Source organism: Cryptosporidium bovis, assembly GCF_009768925.1.
Source record: "Cryptosporidium bovis isolate 45015 chromosome Unknown contig_6, whole genome shotgun sequence".
Lineage (NCBI taxonomy): Eukaryota > Apicomplexa > Conoidasida > Eucoccidiorida > Cryptosporidiidae > Cryptosporidium > Cryptosporidium bovis.
The window spans coordinates 245,883-269,898 of NW_027125007.1; the positions used below are offsets into that span (position 1 = coordinate 245,883).

A 24,016-nucleotide genomic window follows, 5' to 3' on the forward strand; every position below is an offset into this window, starting at 1 on the left:
CTATTGCTTAATCTGTCTCGAACAAACCATCAAAATTTTCATTTTTAGGGCTTAAATCTATTTTTATATTATTTATAAATTGGCGCCGCATGTCCGGTATCGACAAGGCGGGTTCGTCGTCTCGTATCTATACTAATCAAGTAAAAATAGATATAGAACTTAAATATAAAAATTTAAAATTTTGGTGGTTTTTTTGGGATCAATTCAGATAGAAGAGAATAAGGGAATATAACAGGAAAGTTAGGAGCTGAGAATCTGGGTAAAATAGGTATAGGTGCATATATTGGGACCTTAATAAGGCACAGCATAAAAATAGGAGTAATAGTAAAACAAAGAGAAGGAGAAGAATGGCAGGCGAACTTAAAGGAGTGTATTAATGGATAGCAATCAGCGTTATTGGACGCACGTATAGAAAGAGCAAGCGAGTAAATCTGAATTTGGTTTAGTTTTAACTAAACTCTACAACAATGAGCAATGCTAATGAGACTTTTTGGACTAAGAAAATATGGAACTTCTTAACATTTAGCTTCATAAGTCCGTATTTACTTAAAAAGTACGGCTATAGAGTAAGGTCTTTAAGTGGTCTCCCAGAATTATTTGAATCTGATAAACTTGATTTATGGGTAGAGAAGTTTTCAAAAGCATTTGAGGAAGAAGAACGGAATTCATTTTACAAAAATAAAAGTTTTTGTATATATAGACCATTATTTTGGATACTATGGAGACCCATATGCAATGCATTATTTTTAAAACTATGTTTTGATATTTTAACATTAGCATCATCGGTGTTTTTAACATACTTTTCTATGTCATCAACTAAAGAAAAGAGTCTTTTATCTTCATTCTGCATTTTTTTAATGGTTCTAGGTAAATTTTTCTTTGACAGTCATTCCAGATTCATAACTTCTAGAGTTTGTTTGAAAGTTGAGGGTTCGCTAATCTGGGTGGCGTTAGATAGAGTTGTGAGACATAAAAGTGTTTATCCAGAATTATCCGACTCTGCTTATTTTAATATAAATAATAAAAACAAACAGATTAATGGAAGTTACGGCAATAGTATAATATCTGATGAGAAAAATTTAAGTAATAATTATTATGATTACCATGATGTTTGTTCAACTGAAAATAATATCGACACCTCAGAAGGTATATCCTATAACAGAAAATCAATGTTACTTAGACAACACGAGGCCAAATTTACAAGTAGTAACGCTGCGAATGAATCATCAAATATATTTAACCTAATTATTGGAGATGCATCTACAATTGAGATATTTTTTAGTGTATTTGTTGATTTTTTATTATTACCATTGCGGTTATTTATGTCTTGGTATGTTCTTTCGAATATATTGGGAAATACATCAGCTTTACCTGCAATTATTACATTTTGCGTCATTTTAATTCTAAGTTTTTTATTTGAAATAATAGGTGCACTGTACAAAGAGCCATTTATGGTAAATAGAGATAAAAGAATAGACAGATGCCATGAGATTTTGACAGAAATGAAATCAATTAGATTATCAGGTTTGGAAGATGTTGTTATATCCAGAGTTAATGAATCAAGAAAAAAAGAACTTTTTTGGAACAAAAGAAGATTCGTTTACAGTAGAATTGCAGCTTTTACCGACTATCATCTTAAAGTATATTCTCAGTATGTTTTGTTTATGCTTGCATTTTACTATTCAATTAAAGGATCATCAAGTAACAGTAGTGGTGATTTGGTGCATACTGGTGCATCAGCTCTTCAGATACTTGTACTTTTATCCTCTAAAATAAGAGGTCTTCCGACAAATATTATAGAAGGTGTCATTTCTCTCCAAAGGTATGAGAATTTTATTAAAAAATATCCGATTGATAGATCCTTTTCTGTATCAGATAGAAGAAAAAAAGTCGAGAGTAATATGAAGAATGATTCTTCGTCCTTTTATAACAGAAATAACAATTCAAAATCTGTTAACTCCCAAAAGTATGATGCCTCACCAATTTCATCTTACTTAGTTTCTGAAACTAGCACATTACTGGAAAGAACATATTTCGATAATGATTGTAAAAATAGTGTTAGTGAAACAAATAGTAAATTGTTTTCTTCAAATAGTCAAGAAATTGTCGTGGTTTTAATTAAAAATGGATTTTTCACATGGAGCAATTTTAAAGGAGGACGTATTGGCGAAGCTATCATTCCAACATCAAACAAATCCCTGTTCCAATCCCAATCTGACTTTTTAAGTATTAAATCAAGAAAAAGTACAAATTCCAGCGACTCAATTTCCTATTTATCCAATTCATATTCAAAAAAAAGCAACGATGTAAATGAATGCGATACAAGTAAACAAGATAACAATAATATTGACGCTGTAGATTGTTGCCTAAAGCAATTTCCTTCATCGTCTTCTCTTTCATCATTAATTTCTTGCAACAACCCACAAAATGATCATATTGCTAATGCAGATAATGATATCACTATTTCGAAAAGTAACTCAAATTGCCAAGTACCACTTACTCTATTCAATATAAACATGAAATTAACTTTGAAGGAATGTATATTTATCATAGGTGAGCCTGGTTGCGGTAAGTCATCACTCATTAAAGCAGTATTAAATGAGATAAGATGTGTATATGCAGAAATGAATGTATTGCCAGAAAATAATGGTTCTATTCTATCATATTCACCACAGTTACCATGGATACCTGGAGGTAGTGTGCGTTCAGTTATTTTATTTGGTAGAGAATGGAATAGAAATAAGTATGAATTAATTATCGATTGCTGTCAACTTATGGACGACTTCCTAACATGGCAAAATGGTGACTTAAGGACTGTAGATGAAGGTGGTTCTTCGTTGAGTGGTGGCCAAAGAGCAAGAATATCATTAGCTAGAGCACTTTACTCTCTCCCATCTTCATGCTCGTGTATAGATGGAAGAATACGTTTGGATATTAGAAATATTTCCACATATGAATCTTATTTATATCTCTTTGATGATGTATTTGTAAGTGTTGATCTTGAGGTCGGTTTTAAAATATTCAATAGACTATTTGGTCCCGATGGCCTTTTATTAGGTGTATCCTCTATTATTGCCATTAGCAGTGATAGCCTTCAACATTACATGAATGGAATTAAACGATTCCGTGATAAAGTTAACGATAACAAGATTTGCAATGAATTCGATTCATTCAAATTTAGTGTACTTGTACTGAACTCTGGTAAAGTTGACTGGACCGGGAGTTATGATGACTATGAAAAAAATATTGTTAGTTCAAGTATTAATGTTGACATTAAGAATATGAATGATAATACTACCAATGAGGTGAATAATGGAATTAAAATTGATTTACCGTCTTTAAATATTGAGGATCGTCTTGATAGTACAGATGCTCAATTTGAACAGTTATTACTTACAAGTGATTCCCAAATTGAAGCTGAGGATACGATTCTTTTTAGTAGTAAACATGAATCAAAGTTTCCAGTTAATCTTTCTTCATTAAATCCATATAAATGGTATTTTTCTTTATTGGGATCAAATTGGGTAATTATGTTTGTAATAGGATGTTTGGCAAAAGTAACTATTGATAAAGTACTTGAGCTTTTGTTTGTAAATAAACCAAGTGAATTTCAAAAATCACCGCTACAAATGAATAGATTTAGCGTTTATGCTTCATTGGCTATATTAACAGAAAGTGTGATTAGTCTTTGCATATATTTAGGCGAAGCCAGTGGTGGAATTAGAGCTGCTAAGAAGTCACATGAGATACTGTTATACAAGATAATATATTCACCTTTTTGGTTTTTTGATGTTAATTCGGTTGGTAAAATATTAAGTAGATTCAGTTCTGACATGCTTGCTGTTGATAATTGTATTGTAAGAAGAATAACAGCTGTTTTTTTGCCGTTTATAGCATTAATATTCAACTTTTTATATGTATCATATAAGGTACCACTTGCCATACCACTGGAAATTTTGATAATATATTTAATACTGAAAGGAATAGGAAATAGACTTATATTAACATATAGGGATGCACAAAGATGTGCATTACTAGTACAGTCACCACTATGCAGTATATTTTCTGAATGTTTAAGTGGCAGCACGATTATAAGAGCATTTGGTGCAGAATCTTACTATTTTAAAAAGTGTGGTAGTTTTGTTGATAAATTAGAAAGATCAAGATTGCTGCAACATGCTGCCTGTCAATGGGCCTGTATAAGAATGCAGTTAATTTCAGCTCCATTAACATTACTGGTGTCTCTAATAGGCACATTTTTCGTAGATAATAAAAGTTCATTGGTTTTGCCTTTAATATATACTATTAGCTTTGCAGAAGGAATAAATGACATTATATTTAGATTAATTAGTTTAGAGAAAGATATGTGCTCTGTTGCAAGAATATATGAATATGTTAAACAGTTGGATGATAAAAATATATCACAACCGCAAATTGTACTTGGTGATTTTGCCATACCAGATAAGAGAATAGGTATATTTATTTCTGATTTAGAGGTTAGATATAGAAGACCAAATTACCGTGTTGACCCATGTTTATTAAACAGTACAAAAATGAACCGAAAATTGCTAGATGAAATGTATTTTTCACCGACATTGAAGAACATAAATAGATTCGCAGCACCAAATGACCATATTGGTATTATTGGCAGAACTGGTAGTGGTAAATCTACGTTTATAATGGCTTTATTTGGATTTGTACCTACTACAAATGGTAAAGTGCTCTTGGATGGCGTGCCTATAAATCAACTGCCGAATTCAACTAGAAGAAAAGTGGTTGGTGTTCTTCCACAAGTGCCACTTATACTTAAGGGTTGGACTGTTCGTGATTTTTTGGATCCTGAACACAAACATTCCTCTGAAGATTTGTGGGAAGCACTCAGAATATGTTGCCTTTCAAATACCATCAAATCCTTACCTGGAGGGAAAATGTTAGATACAGTATTGGTTCCAGACATTGAGATACGTTCATTTAATAACAAGCTGTTCTTTGGTTTTCAACTAGGCAATAAATTCTGTCTCCGTTTTAATAATTCAAGAAATAATCATAATTCGATTTCTAACCATAACGAAAGTAAACTTACTGATAATCGCAAGAAATTAGCCCGAAACGAAAAAAGCATTGATACTCTTGTTGCTAGATATCTATCTGATTCACAACTTAGATATTTATCTTTGGCCAGATTGGTTGTTAATGCACGTGATTATAGACTTATATTAGTTGATGAGCCTCCACCAGACAATTTTGATGGCCATGTTATTGGTAGGACGTACATTCCGGTTCATGAACTTATTAGAACTTATTTTCCACATTGTACTGTATTTGTTGTGGCTCATCACGCTGCTTCTTTGCAAAAATGCAATTCAATATGGGTTCTCAGAAACGGGACCATTGATAATGTTGTTGAACCGAAAGGAATTGTAACTCAAGATTACCTTGCCCAGCTTTTGAAAAATAACGAATAAAACATATCACAATTGCGATTTGGATTCAGTAAGAGAAAAGGCTAACATTTTATAAAAATGTAAGGAGTAATATAAAAGAAAATTTGAATGGATTATCAATTTAAATCTTCTTTTATTTTTTACATTTTCAATTTAATATCATTTTCGTATTCTTTTTTAAATCTAACTATCCAACAGACAAATTAGTGAATCCGTAAACTTTAGTATTTAAATAGTAAAATTTTATATTTACTGGATCTTTTTTTACATTAGCTTTGGTAATTAATTTAAAAACCACAATCAACCAGTTAATTTATAGAAATACCTTCAAAGAGAGGTAGCTAATAAAAGGTGCGACTGTTATTTTCACATCTTTTGCTTAGAATTTTTTACCTTGATTTTCTTGGAGTTAGTTACGAAATTTGCATGTGCCGTTATTTTCGTGTTTGTTCCACTTCTTGTATTATTTTTTTTAGATTGAAGTACATTTGCACCAACCAAAGAGTTATTCAATCCTGAGCACTCTTTTGTTCATTGAGTTAATATCCATACCGTAACTTTATAAGGAAAAAAGTCGAGTATGAAGTATTTATGCGACAAGGCGTCTCACATTAGCTATTTAGAATTAAAATATTTGTTTAATAGCATTAATAATTTGTTTAAACTTTAGATATAATTTCATATATTTTATTAATTTATCTTTTGCCATTTCTTACATCCATAAATGCATGCATACACTTTATGCATGTATTTTTATGGACAAGAAAATATAAATGCATTATTTTCGCGCCTGATGCCAACTTTTACCACAAAGAAGGTGAAAAGGAACCAAATTTTGCTTTTAGTCACTAACTAAAGTCTGAGGGTCGAAATAAAAATAGGCAACAAAAGAACAATCAACATTGGTTTGCCGTTTTTAAACAATATTATTAGTAATAATAAGAGTAGTGTCATTAAAATAAGTAGTAGAGTTTACCGTTGTAACAAGGAATAGTGATAACAGTGCAAATAACGGCAGCAGTACTGTAAATAAGTTTCATTTAACAATTTTGTCAGAGGAGAACATATAGGTATGAAATGCATTCATATATATGTTTCTACAACCAAAAACCTTTTGAAAAAAGAATTTAAAGTTTAGCCCCATATGTCTTAGAATTAAAACGAGTCATACGATAGGTTTCAACACACAGTGTTTCATCGTTATCCATCTTGTTTATAATATTTAAATGGTATCTTCTGGTTACTTTTCTTTTCCCAAAATGCAGAGTTGCATTTTTCATATTTACTTGTTATGGGAAAATATCTACTATATTATAGGCGGCTAAGGTTATAATTATTGAATATATATTTATTATTTATATAAATGTGTATATTAGAGGTTTATGGTATTGAATGGGTAAAATTATATGTTTACTTCAGTATAAAAAATAAAAAAGAATATTGAATAAAAAAAGGCACTTATTGTATTTGTTCCATAACAAAAGGAGAGTAACAGTAAAAACTTTAATAAAGTATACAAATAAGTGGGAGCAAGTAATACAGTAAATTGAGTTTCGAACTTTTTTCAGGAAAGGAAAATAAAAATAAAACACCTAGTTATTAATGGGCACATGCCTATATCATTGTTATTTGACGATAATACAGTAAATTGACAACTCAAAACTCGCATACTGCATTCTCTTTTTCATTTAACATTTCTTGTATTTTACTCATACATTAAATAGATAAGGTGTTATAGGCGAGAAGATACAAATAAATATAGTAAATAAATGTTATTTTAATCAAAACCAACTTAAGTAATATGCTGCATTAAATTTATCAGATATAAAACCAGGTATAGGCATACAGAATAAGAAAGTATAAAAATAATGTAAATTTTACCACAATTAAGTTATTACATATTTGATAAATATTAAGTGTAATTTATATAAATATCAGTAATAAGTTCATTTAGTGGGCCATAATACAAAGTAATATTTGAGGGATTATTTTGATTTGTAACAATAGATGTAAATGCCAAATGAAAAATATAAATATTCAGTTAAGGTTTTATTGAATATAAATATAACAATAAATACACTATCTATATTTTAAAGTAATATATAAATGTGTATGTGTGATATATAACTAATAGATATTTATAGGAATAAATATATGTAAATACAAATATAATATATATATATATATACATGCATGTATACATGTATATATATCGTTAAATAGCCTTTGAATGTTAATGTTAGACTTACTGAGTGTGGTCTGGCTTTCAAAGTGGAGTAAGTACATAACAAATAATGGAAGCAATCCTGGATACCCATTGCTGTTTAGAGGTGATTCACCGACAATATGGATAAATAAACTAAGAGAATCGCTTACTAAACACGGAAATAATTCGTTTTGGACTCCGATATTGGATGTATATGGAAAATCCATATTTATTTCCTTGATATTAAAGTTGCTTTTTCTATTATCATGTTCTCTATGTTCCTACATATTTGGACTTGTTGCCTCAAATAAACAGGGAGTTTTTGGGTCTTGCATACTAATTGTGACATCATATTTGTTAAAGTCTGTATTAGATGCACACAACAGGCTTTATATATCGAGACTGACTATTAGAATAGAGTCTGGATTAACTGGTGTTATATTTCATCGTTTATTGTCATATAAACAAAATCACAACCAAAATTTGACTAGTATTGGAGACCGGGAATACAATTATACAAGTACTCCAAAAAAAAACATTAAACTCGAGATACAATTTACTCCTCAAAAATGTAGCAGCATTGAAAATTTGAATTTTATTGATAAAGAAATTTATTATTATAACAATGAAGAATATAATGATAATATTGTAAATAATATAAACGTTAATGGCAACAACAAAGTAGAAAGTGGTAACGCTCGCGAGGAGAATATGGAAACTGAGGGTGATGGAGAAGAGAGGGTATTATTGGGTTACAAAAGATCACTAAACTACTTGTTGTCTGACCCGGATGTATTTAGCATGTTGGTTGGCGATATAACATCTGTTCAATATTTTTTGAATTCAATGATAGATATAATGTTGCTACCAATAAGTGTGTTATTAACATGGACATTGTTAAAGAAACAGGTTGGTTTTACAGCAGCATTACCAGGAATAGTTACATTTGTACTTTTACTATTAACTAGTTTTGGATTCCAAATAGTAGGAACAATATATAAGGCACCATTTATGGAGAACAGGGACAAGAGATTGTCATTATGCCACAATATACTGGGTACATTAAAACTGATAAGAATAATGGGAGCTGAGGATTTGGCATACAATAAATTAATTTACAATAGAAAAATAGAGACGGATTATAATAAAAAAAGGCTTATAAGAACGCAATTTGGAAGTTTTTTAGAATATTATACACAAAAAACCACACAGCTCATTGTATTCATATTATTTTATACTTTAAGCAGCAAATCCTTGAATATATCGTCTATATTAACCTCCATTCACATACTTCATTCGTTTTCATCTCCATTAAGAGGAATTCCTGTTACATTTATAGAGGGCCTAATATCAATTTTGAGAATAAAAACATTCATATTTTCCCATTTCGACGACTATAGTTTCAGGTGCGATAATAATGAGGATGAAGGGAGTACAAATTGTGATTTTAACAGTAGTAATAATATAAATATTAGTGACGATAGAGTTTTGGACTTTTTTATTAGAGAAAATAGTCAGACCAGAGATGGTGAGGAGTATTCTAGTTATTGTGGCAAAATATCGACATGTAAAGAAGAAAGAGTAAATGAGAGTGAAGTCGAGTTAATAAGGGAGGGGGAAAGCAAAGGAATCGTGATTATTGAAGAAGACGTGAAAAATAATGTTTTAAGGGATGTTATTAGCGTTGAATCCACAGAAAATAATGTAACTGAAGGTAACAATATTGGTGGTACTAGTTATCTAAATGAGTCAAAAAGAATAGTGTACAATTATTTAAAAGCTCATGGAAATTCTGATGGCAGTATAAAGGGTAGATGTGTAATAATAACAGGAGGATCTCATGGATGTGGTAAAACATCAATAATAAACTCAATACTCGACCAAAAACATAGTAATGCTTGTTATGCATACACAAATCAGGCGTCAATATGGCTTCCACAAGGTACTGTTAGATCATCAATACTATTTGGAAAAGAGTTAGATGAGGATTTATATGAAAGAGTGATAACAGTTTGCCAGTTGAAGGATGATTTTAACTCATGGCAAGACGGTGATTTAAGAGTGATAGATGAGGGTGGATCTTCGTTAAGTGGTGGACAAAAAACAAGAGTGTCGCTTGCTCGTTGTTTATATTACATAAATGAGGCATCTTTATTTTTATTTGACGATATATTTCTGAATTTAGATCCAAATGTTGCTATCAAAATATTCAATGACTTATTCAGCGAAAATGGTTTTCTTGTTCATTCTAATGTTGTATTAACAATTGACTTAACATCTTTATTATACTTTATAAATAACAGCAGTGTGTGTAGTGATAACTGGACTTGCATGTACATTATTCACCTTAATAACCAGAATATATTCTTTTCAGGTCCTGTTTACAGTTATCTTTCAATGATTAATAACATTGACAACTGTTGTTTGCATTATAAAGAGGAGCATGGCAAAATTGCCAATTCAAATTTTGATGATATGCTCAAATCTAAAGAGAGTTTTGATGCCTTTAAACACAATAAGGGTTACGTAAATTTAGATGAAAGTGATTGCAATCACCAATTAGATGATACTCAAAAGGATTACAACGAAGATAGTAACGGAGAAGATGAAAATAACAGTAATATAACAACTTGCAGCGACTATTATTATAACATTGATATTGGTGATGAACACCACTACAATTTCGTTGACTATGGCTTTTATGGTTATAATGTGAGTAAAGAAAAGGATAATAAAAGTAGAAGTTACAGTTTTAATAAGGGTTTTCATGGTTTTCGTAAAGGTTATAACAAGTTATTAAAGAAAAGGTCATTTTCTCTCTCAAACTCTTACTCATTGTTTTTCAATGCAGGTCCTATTAATGGAAGAAAAAGAGACTCATCGCTAGAAAATAGCGTTAATAAATTAATTGACATAGTAAAAAGAAGGAAAATCAAGAAGACAGTTAAAAATAGGAAAAAAAATAAAACAAGTGTAGCCAGTGAACACTGTAAAAGTAGTGCTAGTGCAAATAATAATATTGTAAATAAAGACAAAAGAAATAGTAAGGTAGAGGAAAAAACGGGTGAACTTGAGATAATACAACACATAAATAGTCATATTTCTACTATAAGCAGTAAAAATTTGAGTATTGAAAGTTTTCATTCATTAATATGTACAACTCCCAAATCAAGTTATACAAGTATGAGTTACAGTAATAGCAATAACAATACAAACAACTGTTCGGGTAGACCTGGAAAACTTTCATTTAACAACGGGAAAACCACCTTCATAAAATCTTCAGAAATGGCTCAGGCTGAAAGTCTTCCATCTGATTTGATAACGGAGATAGAAATTATGGAAAGAATAGCGGGAGGTGGATTAATAACTACGACTGAAATAATGAAAAAAGGAGGAATGTTGAAAAATATTAAACACGGTAGAGATGATGAAATCTATAATAAGGATGGTGGCACTGGGGAAATCATGGAACAAAGTTTTAATCAACTAAATAATAATAGTGATACAATTATTTACGATGAGGACGGCAGTAACATTTCATTCTTTTCAAAATTTGGACTCAAGTACTTGTTCGGGTATTACTATGTCAGCAGATTTGGCATTTCAGGTAGGAACAAAAAGATATGTGAGCATGATGTAGGTCATACATTGTATACTATTAATACCTTTAGTGAAGGAAAAACTGGCAATTTTGGTCATCATTCTTTCATTCCAGACCAACCCCCACACATACCAAATCCTATAACGATAGGAGATGGCTATACATTTTACAATAATTACAATAGTAGTAGTATTGTAAGCACTATTAAAGATGGTGCTAAGATATACATTTGGTATCTAGAACTAATAGGAAAAAGATGGTGTATATTTTTACTCCTGTCATGTATACTTAAGTCAGTATTGGACAGGTTTTCCGATGCGTACATAAGTGGAGTTGAAAATGGAAACGATAATGTATATTTTATAGTAATATACGCATTCATAGTTATTATGCAAGGACTACTTGGTTCATTTTTATTCGTAGGAGAGGCGATTGGAGGAGTTAAAGCCTCAAACAAGGCCCATGATCAACTTTTGGAAATGGTATTTTATTCACCCTTTTGGTTTTATGACTCAACACCAGTTCAATATTTAATGAATAGACTCAGCACAGACATACTTGTAATGGATGAATTACCTTTAAAAAAAATTGCATCTGTAATAGTGCCAAGTGTAGACTACATAGTGCAAATAATAATGCTTACGTATATAGCACCACTTTCTCTACCAGTTACACTCATTGTAATATTAATTACATATAAAGTAGTGTGTACAAGTTATATTACAACTAATGTTAGAGCTCAAAAAATCGCATTATCGGTATTATCTCCAATGTATGGTTTATTTTCACAAATAATTAATGGTATTGTCACAATATATGCTTTTAATGCTCAAAAACATATAGTGAGTCAATTTTACATGCAAATAGAACATTTGCAACGAATAAGACTACTTCAACATATATCTAGTCAGTGGGCAGCAATTAGATTGCAACTCTACACTATTCCATTGGTTGTGTTTATAACATTCGTTCCGATTCAAGAAAGTAGCTCAAGGTACCTTGCTCTTTTATATTCCCTTTTCATTTCCGATACAACTAGTATAATAACATATAAATACTCAGCGATGGAGAGGGACATGTGTAGTGGGGAAAGGATATATCAGCTAGTTTCAAGAATTAATAATAAAGCGTTTGAGCAAAATAGGAATAATATAAATGTAAACAGTCCTGATGATTTTAAAAATAATGGTTCAGTTTCTATAAACTTGCCTTGTGGGGTGAAAAGGAATATTGGTCCAGTTTACAACTCGATTCCAGATATCAAAGACGAGGGAAATAAACATTATGACAAAGAAAAAGTTCAACTATGTGGCAATTATAAGAATGTGAATTCAAGAACAGGATTGGCTATTATTGACCTGGATGTTGGTTACTATGACGTTAAGGGAACGGTTTACAACAGCATTTTAAGTGAAATTAATATAAATGTTGGTCCTAATCAACACATAGGGGTTGTTGGAAGAACGGGATCTGGAAAGTCTACACTGGTTTTAGCACTTCTTGGACTAATTGAGTACAAGAAAGGTCAAATAACTTTAGATGATATACCAATATCCTCCCTATCCACTCGCGAAAGAAAGGATGTGATTGGAATTCTTCCTCAGACCCCATTGGTGTTAAAGGACTGGACAATCAGGGACTTTTTGGATCCATATAATGAATTTTCTGATGACGATATTTATGATGGAATAAATAAATGTTTTATTGACTATAATAAAAGAGATTTAGATCAAAATATTGACTTATACTCAAATGTCAATTTACTTCCTGAATCACTACTTAGGTTATATTCTATTGCTAGACTTATTATTAATTCAAAAAAATACAGAATGATACTTATTGACGAGCCTCCGCCGAGTTTAAATGGAAATTTTGGACTTCAAAACAACATTAATCTTATTGTAAATACGCACTTCAAACATTGTAATGTTTTTATTATTGCCCATCACGTTGAATCAATAAAGTACTGTGATTGTGTATGGATACTTGCAAAACAAAAAATTGCAAATATAATTCATCCAAGTCTCATTCCAACACAACTTGATCTTGCTCAAATACTTACTGACTACGGAAAACAATGAGTTTTTTGTGAACTCCTTTATTTATTTAGAAAATAGTGAATTAAGAGAAGCCGAACTATGGATTGTTTACGATACATTTCCACGTTAATAATCAAACTTAGAAAGAAGCAAACTACGGTACCAACACCTAAAAATATTATTATTGTCAGTATCCTGGTATTATACCTTAATTTGAAATGAATATTATGTACATCTATTTCTTTTTCTTTTTTTTGTATTCACATGTTTGTTTTACGTTATCTGACATTTTTGCGTGCATGCACAAATATATGTGTACACTTGCATGTATTTTGCTTATTACCAGCATACTTTTTTCTTGCATTAATTCCCATTTTTTCTACAACCTATTTCTTTCGCCTTTGCACATCCTTCTAGCTGTTTGACTCCTGCTTGACGTTTTTTTAATTTAAATACCTTGTTACGTTTTATTTTGTTCACAACAGTTTGCAAATCTAAGGCTTCTCACAAAATTTGCCTATATCTGCTATGCAGTTCACCATATATTTACTTTTCTATATGCCTGTCACATATCTACAAATTTATTGTATAATCATCCATATATTCATCTATACACTCTCCAGCTTTCTTCTTACTGTTTGTAGTTATTCTCGAGGCAGCCCCAAAGCACGTTAATTATGACTGCTAGATATATATCCTCAGAAAACGATCAAGACCTTTTTGTATTAAAAAATTAATATTGGGCAAAAGCCTTATAGTGGCGCTGCCGCCACTATATTCACTAATGGTCTAATACAATAATATAAAAACCAAGTCAACTTTAACAAGTGTAAAATTAGTAGATAAATATTTAATTTAGCATAGTAATATCAAGAACAAAATTCATCTATAATATTTATATAGCTATATATAATATTATATATTTGCAATATTGAATATCTGTCTTGTGTCTCTAATGACCAGATAAAATAAATAAGAAATTCAGTAAATATTAACGTTAATAGCGAAATAAAAGGTCTAATTTCTGACTTGGAAAAGAAAGAACCTTGTGCCTTTTATTCACTTCCTTATTTCTTTCTCCTCGTTTAAAGTATTCAGCAGGATTTTTGTTTGATTTTAGATTCTCAAGCATAATCAGGTAAAATAGAGATAAGGCCTGCTTGACTACCAGTCAATTAGTATTCACTTAAATTCGTTCGGAAGAAGGAAAAGAGTGATCTGAGGAATAGTCAGATAGCAATCATAGTAATACAACATTTGATAATTGAAATAAACAAGAAATAGTGGTAAATAAAATGTCGGGAGACAAAAAACTATATGTACTTTTTGAGAGTGCAGCAGGATATCTACTATGTACAATAAATAACTGGGAGGAAATAGGGCAGGTAACGGAAACAGTTATAGAAGTATGTGGTGATCCAATGAGATTTGGTCAGATAGCACAGTTTTCGTCATTTTATCCATTTCAAACGGCGGAAATGGCTCTTGATAATATGATAAATATACAGAATGGGAACGTTACTGATGATTTGAAAACATTTTTGGTGCAAAACCTACCCAAAAAAGCTAAAAAGTATAATTTAGGAGTAGGTGATGTGTCTTTGGGTAAAAAATTATCAGAACAGGGTTATCCCGTATTAATAGATAGGAATATAAATGAGTTATTAAGAGGGATAAGAATACATTTTACTAGAATAGTAAAGAGCTTTGAGAATGGGAGCAATGTAGGCGATTTACATAAATTTCAAGTTGGTCTAGGACACAGTTTTAGTAGAAATAAATTACAATTTGATCCGAATAAACAGGATAAGGCAATTGTACAATCTATAGCCCTTATTGATAGACTAGACAAGGACATTAATTTATTTACAATGAGATGCAGAGAATGGTATTCATGGCATTTTCCAGAATTATCCAAAATAGTAACAGACAGTGAAAAATACCTCAAATTGTTATCACTTATAGGAAACAAGGATGAATTTGAGGATAATGATGAGAATAGGGAAAAAATATCGAAAATAGTTAAAGACGAAAATACGGAACAAGATATATTTAATTCTATATTAATTAGCATGGGGCAGGATATAACTTTAAATGATATGAATATGATTAAGAATTTAGCAAAACAACTTATTAAATTGCATAAACAAAGGTCTAATTTGATAGAATATTTAAATAATCGCTTAAATAATGTTGCTCCTAATCTTCAAACATTACTTGGTGATATATTAGCAGCACGTTTAATTGCTCATTCTGGTAGTTTAGTTAATCTTGCGAAAAGCCCAGCATCAACTATACAAGTGTTAGGAGCAGAAAAGGCTCTATTTAGAGCACTTAAAAGCAAAGGCAATACACCTAAATATGGTCTCTTATTCCAATCTACTTATATTGGAAAGGCTTCTCAAAAGAATAAGGGCAAAATATCAAGATATTTGGCAAATAAGTGTTCAATTGCTTCTAGAATAGATAATTTTTCAGCAAACAATAATTTATCTAATGTATTTGGTGAGAAGCTTAAACAACAAGTTGAAGACCGTCTTAAATATCTATCTGAGGGAATTTCGCCACCTAAAAATATTGATATCATGAGACAGGCTATTATTGAAAATCAAGATATTTTAAGTAATTCTAATGTTGACCAAAAAAGTCCAAAAAAACGTGGCGAAAAAAGTAAAGATAAGAAAAGAAAAAGCAAATCAAATGAAGATGAAAATGACATCAGTAATTTTGAACAATCTGAGAAATCAAATAGGAAGAAAAAGAAGAAAAGTTCTGATCGCAGTGATGATTAACAACAATTATTCAATTATATTATTGTACTAATAAGAAATGACAATATTTTCTTTGTTATATCATTGACCTTTTACTGGTGACTTATACATGGAGAAACACCCTCGTATTACTATTGCACACTACTAAATAATTTATAACTCTTTCTTTAATACTAGTAGTGATGAAAGTACCAAGTATATATTATTGTTATTATTATATTCACTTTGTTGAACAACAATATGTATGTTATAATACTTATATATAATTATTCACATATATAGTAAACATTGAGATGATGCGATTAAAATGTATTTGCTACATACGACCTTTATGTATGCATATATATATGTATATGTGGCTGTTTTTTCTCATATTCCTGCTATTTTATTGCTACCCTGTAGCAATATTAAGCACGAGGGGTTTAAGAGGGGGACAGCTGGGGATGAAATATCCTTTCCACCAAGATCTCTGATCAATGACTTTACTATATTTCTGTGCATTATGTGCACATCTACTAACCAGTAATCTGGTTTTTTTAGATTATTATCAGGTTAATTCATTTGTTATCGTATTGTATTACAGGGTATCTGTGTGTTTAATTTACCGCCCTATTTACACGGTTTCTTTCCCAATGTATTTGTGAGCCTACTCGGTTATTGGCACTACTTTTACTTGCACGTTTACAACAAGAAAAGAGAATTAAATCAGCTAAAGCGATAAAATTAAATTAAAGACAGAACACATCTTGATTTTATTCATTTATTGTGGCCAAATTCTTGATTTACATAATTGCATATATATTTGTGTGCATGCATATGTACATATATGCAAAAATAACATGAATATACTTTTATTTGGCATTAGGTACCGAATATACAAATAAAATTAGAATTAATGTGAAAACATTTACTTTTAATTGCGAGAAAAATAAAAACAGTGTTATAGTCACCACTTTTCGTTATTAAATTGCGAATAAGTATTGGAAATACAGCATTATTTCTGTTTATTGTATAAATTCAAGACACTCCCACAAATAGTAAATTATAAAACCAAAGGGAAATGGAAAATGAAACGAGAATAGTATCATTTAACGTGAATGGACTGTTATCATTCATAAAACGCAGAGGTTACAATGAACAAACATTTTCAAACCTTTTAAAAAATATATGCAACAGTGACAATGATGAACATAAGGAATTAAATATTAATCAACCAGAAATAATATGTATTCAAGAATGCAAAATGAGTATGAATGAGGACTTAAATTACAATGTTGGTTGTCCGAATGGTTATGACTCGTATTTTTCATTAACTACAAATAATAAAAGATACAGTGGAGTGGCTACATATGTATCTAAAAAAAGCATATTGAGCGTAATAGAGTCAATAAATGGGTTCTCATGGTTAAAAAAAGATCCAAAATTATTTGACACGGATAACAATATGAACAGTATTAATATAAACCAGATAGATAATGAGATAAGCAGAATTAGCAGTACTTTAGATTATTCAATCGAAGAAATCGATGTTGAGGGAAGGTGCATAATCACAGATCACAAACAGTTCGTGGTTATAAATCTTTATTTTCCGCTACTTAGAGAGGTAAGTGATGATAGTAATGGTTTAAGTGACGAATCTAATGTTAGTAATAGTATCAATACTAACAACATTGATTTATCGAGATTGAAATACAGATTAGCTTTTCATGAATATCTTTTTTTGGTGCTTAAAACAATATCTGAATACTCTAAACGTAAGATACTTTTATTGGGCGACTTCAACATTGTCTTGCACTCAATAGATTCGTATTGTGCTACTGTTAATGCTTCAACTAAAGATGTGGTTTGTATGAAACAAGACAATAGTGATGGTAATGAGACTACTTTAAATAAAAATTCAGAAACCTTTCCATCAAATATAATATTAAAACTTGAGTCATCAAATGAAATATATGATCAGATTAAAAAACAAATTTTATGCTTGATTAATTACTTTAATCTCAGTGATGTATATAGACAATTTCACCCAAACACAAAATTTAAATATACCTGTTGGAATCAAATGAATCAATTAAGATCTAGAAACCAGGGAAATAGAATTGATTTGTTTCTTTTATCTAGTGATCTATCGGAATCAATTGTGAACAAGTGTGAGATATTCAATCATATATATGGTTCAGATCACTGTCCGGTTGTTCTTTATATAAATAATCATAAGATTGAATCGATGCTTCCATCAACCTTAGATAACAAAGAAAAAGTCAAATTGCTTCCTCCCTCACTGTGCTCAAAGTACTTACCACAATGCAGACAGAGGCAATCAAGTATTCATAGTTTTATTCTGAATAAAAACAATCCAAGGAGTAACGTTGAAAACAATGTTATTAAGACCACGGATAAAAACAAAAATAAAATTCAAAAAAATCCACTAATTCCATTTTGTAAACACAATGCCCCTTGTAACAACAAAATAGTTAGTAAAGCCGGTAAGAATAAAGGAAGAGTATATTGGGTTTGTTCAAAGCCAGAACATGAAAAATGCGACATATTCATTTGGGATGACCAACATAATCCAAGTAAAAAACAAGACATATCCAATTTTGTTATTTCAAGTAAACAAAAGTGAAAAAACTATCATTCTGATAAATAATACTTGATTATTATTTACGTGATCTTATTGGAATAAAGTATGTACACTTGTATATTATAAATAAACCGTTTTTAGTGGACAAAATTATTTTGAATAAATCTAACAAAGTTATATACATCCCTAAATGTTGACAAATAACCAAAACTTATTCTTACAGAACCCAAAGGTCTGTCTTTATTTCCGTTATTACTGGGATCAGAACACGATTCCCTTATCTCACTTGTCGTTTTTATTTCTGTTAGTGTTAAACCTAAAAAATCTTGGCAGGCACCTGGATTACAAAAACAGCCTGCTCTTAAATGTATGTTATTTGCAGATGCCAATTGTTCAACCTGACTATAATTTACGTGTGTTCCATCTGGATATAGTATATTAAAATTAATTATACCAGAATTAGGTAAACTATGATACATACCATAAAATTGTACAACATTTGTTCCAGAAAAATGCCTCATATTAGATAATAATTTAAATGTAAATAACGTTAATGATGCCACGTGTTTAGATATTTTGTCCATTCCAAAATACTCTAATTTTTTAAATCCATATTTTAGTGATACTATGCTTAAAAATGATACAGTTCCATCTTCAAATTTTGCACTTGGATTTTCTCTCATTTTGCACCATCTCGAATCGCAAGATGCCATTACCACTGCTCCTCCACCGAAATATGTTTTTTTTAATCTTAGTGCATCATCAGTCCTTATTATTAATGCACCAAGTCCTGTTGGGTATCCGAATAACTTGTAAAATGATACAACAGCAAAGTCTGCTGGGTACTTATTCATATCTAGTCTTTCAGTGGGTACCAATGCTGCTGCATCTAATAAAACCTTCCATTCACAATTATCAGATAGACCGTAGTTCTGTACATCTTTTATCCAACTTAATGGATATTTTTCACCTGCGAAGTTATCTTTTCCAGGAAATGCAAATAAACAATAGTCCTCGTATTTATGATTTAACAAATCATTTACTAAATGATTATTCACAGCACTCTTTTTTCTTCTTGACAATATGTATTCCACATCACTGTATGATAATGCTTTAAACTCTGCACCAAATAATGTTGTGTATTCTCTTATACCTAATACCGAATTGTGATTTATTCTCAAATAATAATATTTGCTCCCCTTTGTCCATGGAAAATCTTCTCCTATTAACTTTAATCCACCTGTAGCCCCACCTGTAAACACTATTGAATGCGTACTATTACTTATATTGAAAAAATCATATATTAAATTTCTCGCTTCTGCTAGATTTTTATCAGTTAATTCTGCTGATGGATTTCTACTATGGGCATTACCATACGCATTTTTAATAAAATCATTATATATTTCTTCTAATTGTGATTTTTGATACAATCCTGAACCTGTATAATCCAAATATGTTTGGCCTCTAAAACGTCCCAATTCTGAATTAGATATGCCTTCAACATCTGTATTATAACCCTGATTACCTTCTTCGTTTAAAAATTTTTGATATAGCTTCACATACTCTTTTTCTAACTCTATCTTTTCATCGCCACCTGCTGCCTTCAGTTTTCTTTCAGTTAAAACAAAATCGAATATTAATAATAAAAAAAATACTTCTGATATTATTCTTATTGTTTTGTTTAACATCTCGGTAATTGATAATAATGCAGAGAACTATTTTAATACTTAAATAGATTTATGCTTCATGTATAGTTGAAATATTACTACAAACTTCATACCTTATACATGCAGCATTCATATATACTACAATGTTGTTTTGATTAATACTTATTTAATTACAAATTTAATGCTTGTGAAAATTCATTTTATTTCAATAAAATAATTGGCGCCAATTCTTTTTTTTTCAAATTAATCTTGTTTAATAATGCAAAGTCATATGATTTAGTGCATTAATGTGTTCATACAGAAAATGGATAATTTCTCATTTAATGTTGCTGGTATTTTCTTTTCAAGGTTTGTTTTATTCATATCTATCAAGTCTAACACAATGTCGCCTTCATTCAGCAATTAAATAATGTGTTGGATTATAATTAATCTTTGTATATTTTCCAGAACATATGTGAATTTAAGCAGGTTAACTGTGAAAACAATATTTAGTGCATAACACAACCATTATATGTTCACATGCGATTATATTGCAATGCAAGTCAGTACATCCACTGAACAATATTCAATGCCAGTATTAGCGGCCACTAAGCTCTGTGGGAAACATAAACATTTTTACGCACATAACGCGGTATGCACAGAAATTAACAGATACATGCAAGTGCATTGTTACACGTAAGAAGTGCGGGAAAAAGTAGAGTTGAGGAGCTCACATCAGAATTGGTTAGTTTGCCTATTGAAATGAATCCAGACTACCTATCGAATCTAATCCTCCATACCTCAAACCAGAAAAGGATGTATTCGCCGCGAACTAAGACAGAATGGATAGCAACAGAATACACTCCCTTTACCACATCCTTGTAGATATTCCGAGTATCCCCTTTTTGGAACATATATGTGTATGTATATATCCCTTTTTTTCGTGAAAGTATCCGGTCCTAAGTTTAATACGAAAAAAAGAAACATGATATCGATATCAAGGCGTAACTAATCAATTTACTTAAACCTTCAGTCTCTTTAATACAACTCCTTTCTAGAGCTTAGGAGACTGTGTCTTTTCACTCCCATTTATTTTCATGTGAATATTAGTAAAAAGCATCTTGAGTCGTTTTTGTTTTTTGGTTTGATTCCTAATGGTTGTAACAACTTGAGAGAGAAATTGGAGTTGCACCTTCGCATTTGGAATTTGCAACTTAACTAGCCGGTGTTTGAGCCTGTCCGCGCTTTTTTCGGACCACAAAGATTCAAGTTACGATTCTATTTCACCTTAGTTTTTCGCTTAGTCAACTTCCTCAACAGTTGGACCACCAGAACCTCCCATGCCACCTGGCATACCTCCTGGCATACCTCCTGGCATACCTCCTGGCATACCACCTGGCATACCACCTGGCATACCACCTGGCATACCACCTGGCATACCTCCTGGCATACCTCCTTCGGCGGAGTAGATCTTCATCATGAGTGGATTCATAAAGGACTCCACCTCTTTTTGCTGATGTTCAAACTCATCCTTCTCGGCAGTTTGGTTGTGCTCCAACCAGTCAAGAGCTTCCTTAATCTTCTTTTCAGCCTCATCAACTTCTGATTGCGAGAGTTTCTCCTTTACCTTTGGCTCTTGGATGGTATTTCTCATATTGTAAAGATAGTTCTCTAAAGAATTCTTTGCCTCGATCTTGACTCTATTTTGCTCATCCTCACCCTTGTACTTTTCTGCGTCGTTAACCATACGCTCAATATCTTCCTTAGAAAGACGACCCTTGTCATTAGTAATGGTAATTTTACTGCTCTTTCCTGTACTCTTGTCTACAGCAGACACATTTAAGATGCCATTTGCATCAATATCGAAGGTAACCTCAATTTGTGGTACACCTCTTGGTGCTGGTGGAATACCATCCAAATGGAATTTTCCCAAAAGATGGTTATCTTTTGTCATAGCACGCTCACCTTCATAAACCTGGATAAGTACACCACTTTGATTGTCTGCATATGTAGTAAATACTTGTGTCTTTTTTGCTGGGATAGTTGTATTGCGCTCGATGAGTTTCGTCATGACACCACCGGCAGTCTCCAAACCAAGAGAAAGTGGAGCAACATCCAAAAGTAACAAGTCCTGAACAGCAGATGATTGCTCACCATTCAGGATAGCGGCTTGAACAGCAGCACCATAAGCAACAGCCTCATCTGGGTTAATTGCTTTGCATGGCTCCTTTCCATTGAAGAATTCTTGAATCAATGCTTGGACCTTTGGAATACGTGTTGAACCACCAACTAAAACCACATCATGAACAGATCTCTTGTCCATTCCTGCATCCTTGAGTACCTTCTCTACTGGTGATAAAGTGGCACGGAAGTAATCGGAACAAAGTTCTTCAAATCTTGCACGACTAATAGCTACAGAGTAGTCAATACCTTCATAAAGAGAATCCAATTCAACAGTGGCTTGTGTAGATGAAGATAAAGTTCTCTTTGCACGCTCACACTGAGTTCTAAGTCTTCTTAATGCACGGGCATTTGTAGTCAAGTCCATTCCACGATTCTTTCTCTTGAAGTCTTGAACGCAAAATTCAACTAATCTGTTGTCAAAGTCTTCACCACCCAAGTGAGTATCACCTGCGGTTGCCTTGACTTCAAAAATACCATCTTCAATGGTCAGGAGAGAAACATCAAATGTACCACCACCTAGATCGAAAATGAGGACATTTCTCTCACCGCTTCCTTTCTTGTCTAAACCATAAGCAATTGCAGCTGCTGTCGGCTCGTTGATGATTCTCATTACATTCAAGCCAGCAATGGCACCTGCATCTTTTGTAGCCTGACGCTGAGAGTCATTAAAGTATGCAGGTACTGTAACTACTGCATTCTTAATTTGACGGCCCAAGTAAGCCTCGGATATTTCTTTCATTTTTTGCAAAACCATAGCAGAAATCTCCTCGGCATGGAACTCCTTGCTTTCCCCCAAATAAGTTACACTAATAATTGGCTTATCTTTTGGACCTCTAATTACTTTAAATGGCCAGTGGGTCATATCACTTTGTACAGCTTGGTCATCAAACTTTCTACCAATTAAACGCTTGGCATCGAAAACCGTATTTTCTGGATTGCGTGCTACTTGATTCTTTGCTGCATCACCAATTAAGCGTTCAGTGTCTGTAAATGCAACATATGACGGGGTTGTACGGTTACCCTGATCATTTGGAATAATATCAACGGTATCATTTCTCCATACACCTACGCATGAATAGGTTGTACCTAAATCAATACCAATAGCTGGTCCTTCTCCTGACATCTTTAAAGTTGTCGAGCAAAAAAATAAAAACGATTAAGTAAGTTCAATAATTAAATAGTTGAATAATTTCTACTGTGCTATCCAGTGTTTTTCTGTTCTCAGGTTTTTCTTAGTTTTCTCTACTTGAAGTTTCACGAGACATACTATCGTTTCTCCCCTCATAAATAGTACCTGTCTACAGTCTTATTATTTATTATTTGACTTTTTAATTCATTTTTATACAATTTCATTATATAATACAAGTTAGACGTAATTTATTTTATTTACATATTGTTACACCTCAATTATTTTATAACATTTATTATTGTCAACATCATTATTTACTTTGTCTATAAGCACCATATCGGTACCTCGTGTCTCAGACCTACCGCCACTATTTACACTTCGAGCGGCATATATTTTTTTTATTTTGAGTTGA

General features: G+C 31.6%; 6 protein-coding genes across 6 annotated transcripts; 4 read left to right on the forward strand and 2 right to left on the reverse strand.

The window, feature by feature from the left end:
* Window positions 1-467: 467 nt before the first annotated feature.
* On the forward strand, window positions 468-5,465 carry FG379_003084 (uncharacterized protein; the record flags this gene model as incomplete). Its single annotated transcript, XM_067328742.1, has 1 exon — window positions 468-5,465. One exon carries the CDS (start codon window positions 468-470, stop codon window positions 5,463-5,465), a length of 4,998 nt encoding a protein of 1,665 aa, XP_067184882.1.
* Window positions 5,466-7,680: 2,215 nt separating this feature from the next.
* FG379_003085 (uncharacterized protein) lies at window positions 7,681-13,332 on the forward strand (the record flags this gene model as incomplete). Its single annotated transcript, XM_067328743.1, has 1 exon — window positions 7,681-13,332. One exon carries the CDS (start codon window positions 7,681-7,683, stop codon window positions 13,330-13,332), a length of 5,652 nt encoding a protein of 1,883 aa, XP_067184883.1.
* A 1,253-nt stretch (window positions 13,333-14,585) lies between these two features.
* FG379_003086 (uncharacterized protein) lies at window positions 14,586-16,082 on the forward strand (the record flags this gene model as incomplete). The annotated part of the gene is made up of 1 exon (XM_067328744.1): window positions 14,586-16,082. One exon carries the CDS (start codon window positions 14,586-14,588, stop codon window positions 16,080-16,082), a length of 1,497 nt encoding a protein of 498 aa, XP_067184884.1.
* Window positions 16,083-17,121: 1,039 nt separating this feature from the next.
* Window positions 17,122-18,687, forward strand: FG379_003087 (uncharacterized protein; the record flags this gene model as incomplete). The annotated part of the gene is made up of 1 exon (XM_067328745.1): window positions 17,122-18,687. The coding sequence occupies one exon, from the start codon at window positions 17,122-17,124 to the stop codon at window positions 18,685-18,687; it is 1,566 nt and encodes a 521-aa protein (XP_067184885.1).
* Window positions 18,688-18,782: 95 nt separating this feature from the next.
* Window positions 18,783-20,333, reverse strand: FG379_003088 (cysteine desulfurase selenocysteine lyase-like PLP dependent transferase superfamily; the record flags this gene model as incomplete). The annotated part of the gene is made up of 1 exon (XM_067328746.1): window positions 18,783-20,333. The coding sequence occupies one exon, from the start codon at window positions 20,331-20,333 to the stop codon at window positions 18,783-18,785; it is 1,551 nt and encodes a 516-aa protein (XP_067184886.1).
* Window positions 20,334-21,591: 1,258 nt separating this feature from the next.
* FG379_003089 (heat shock) lies at window positions 21,592-23,598 on the reverse strand (the record flags this gene model as incomplete). The annotated part of the gene is made up of 1 exon (XM_067328747.1): window positions 21,592-23,598. The coding sequence occupies one exon, from the start codon at window positions 23,596-23,598 to the stop codon at window positions 21,592-21,594; it is 2,007 nt and encodes a 668-aa protein (XP_067184887.1).
* Between the last annotated feature and the right edge of the window lie 418 nt (window positions 23,599-24,016).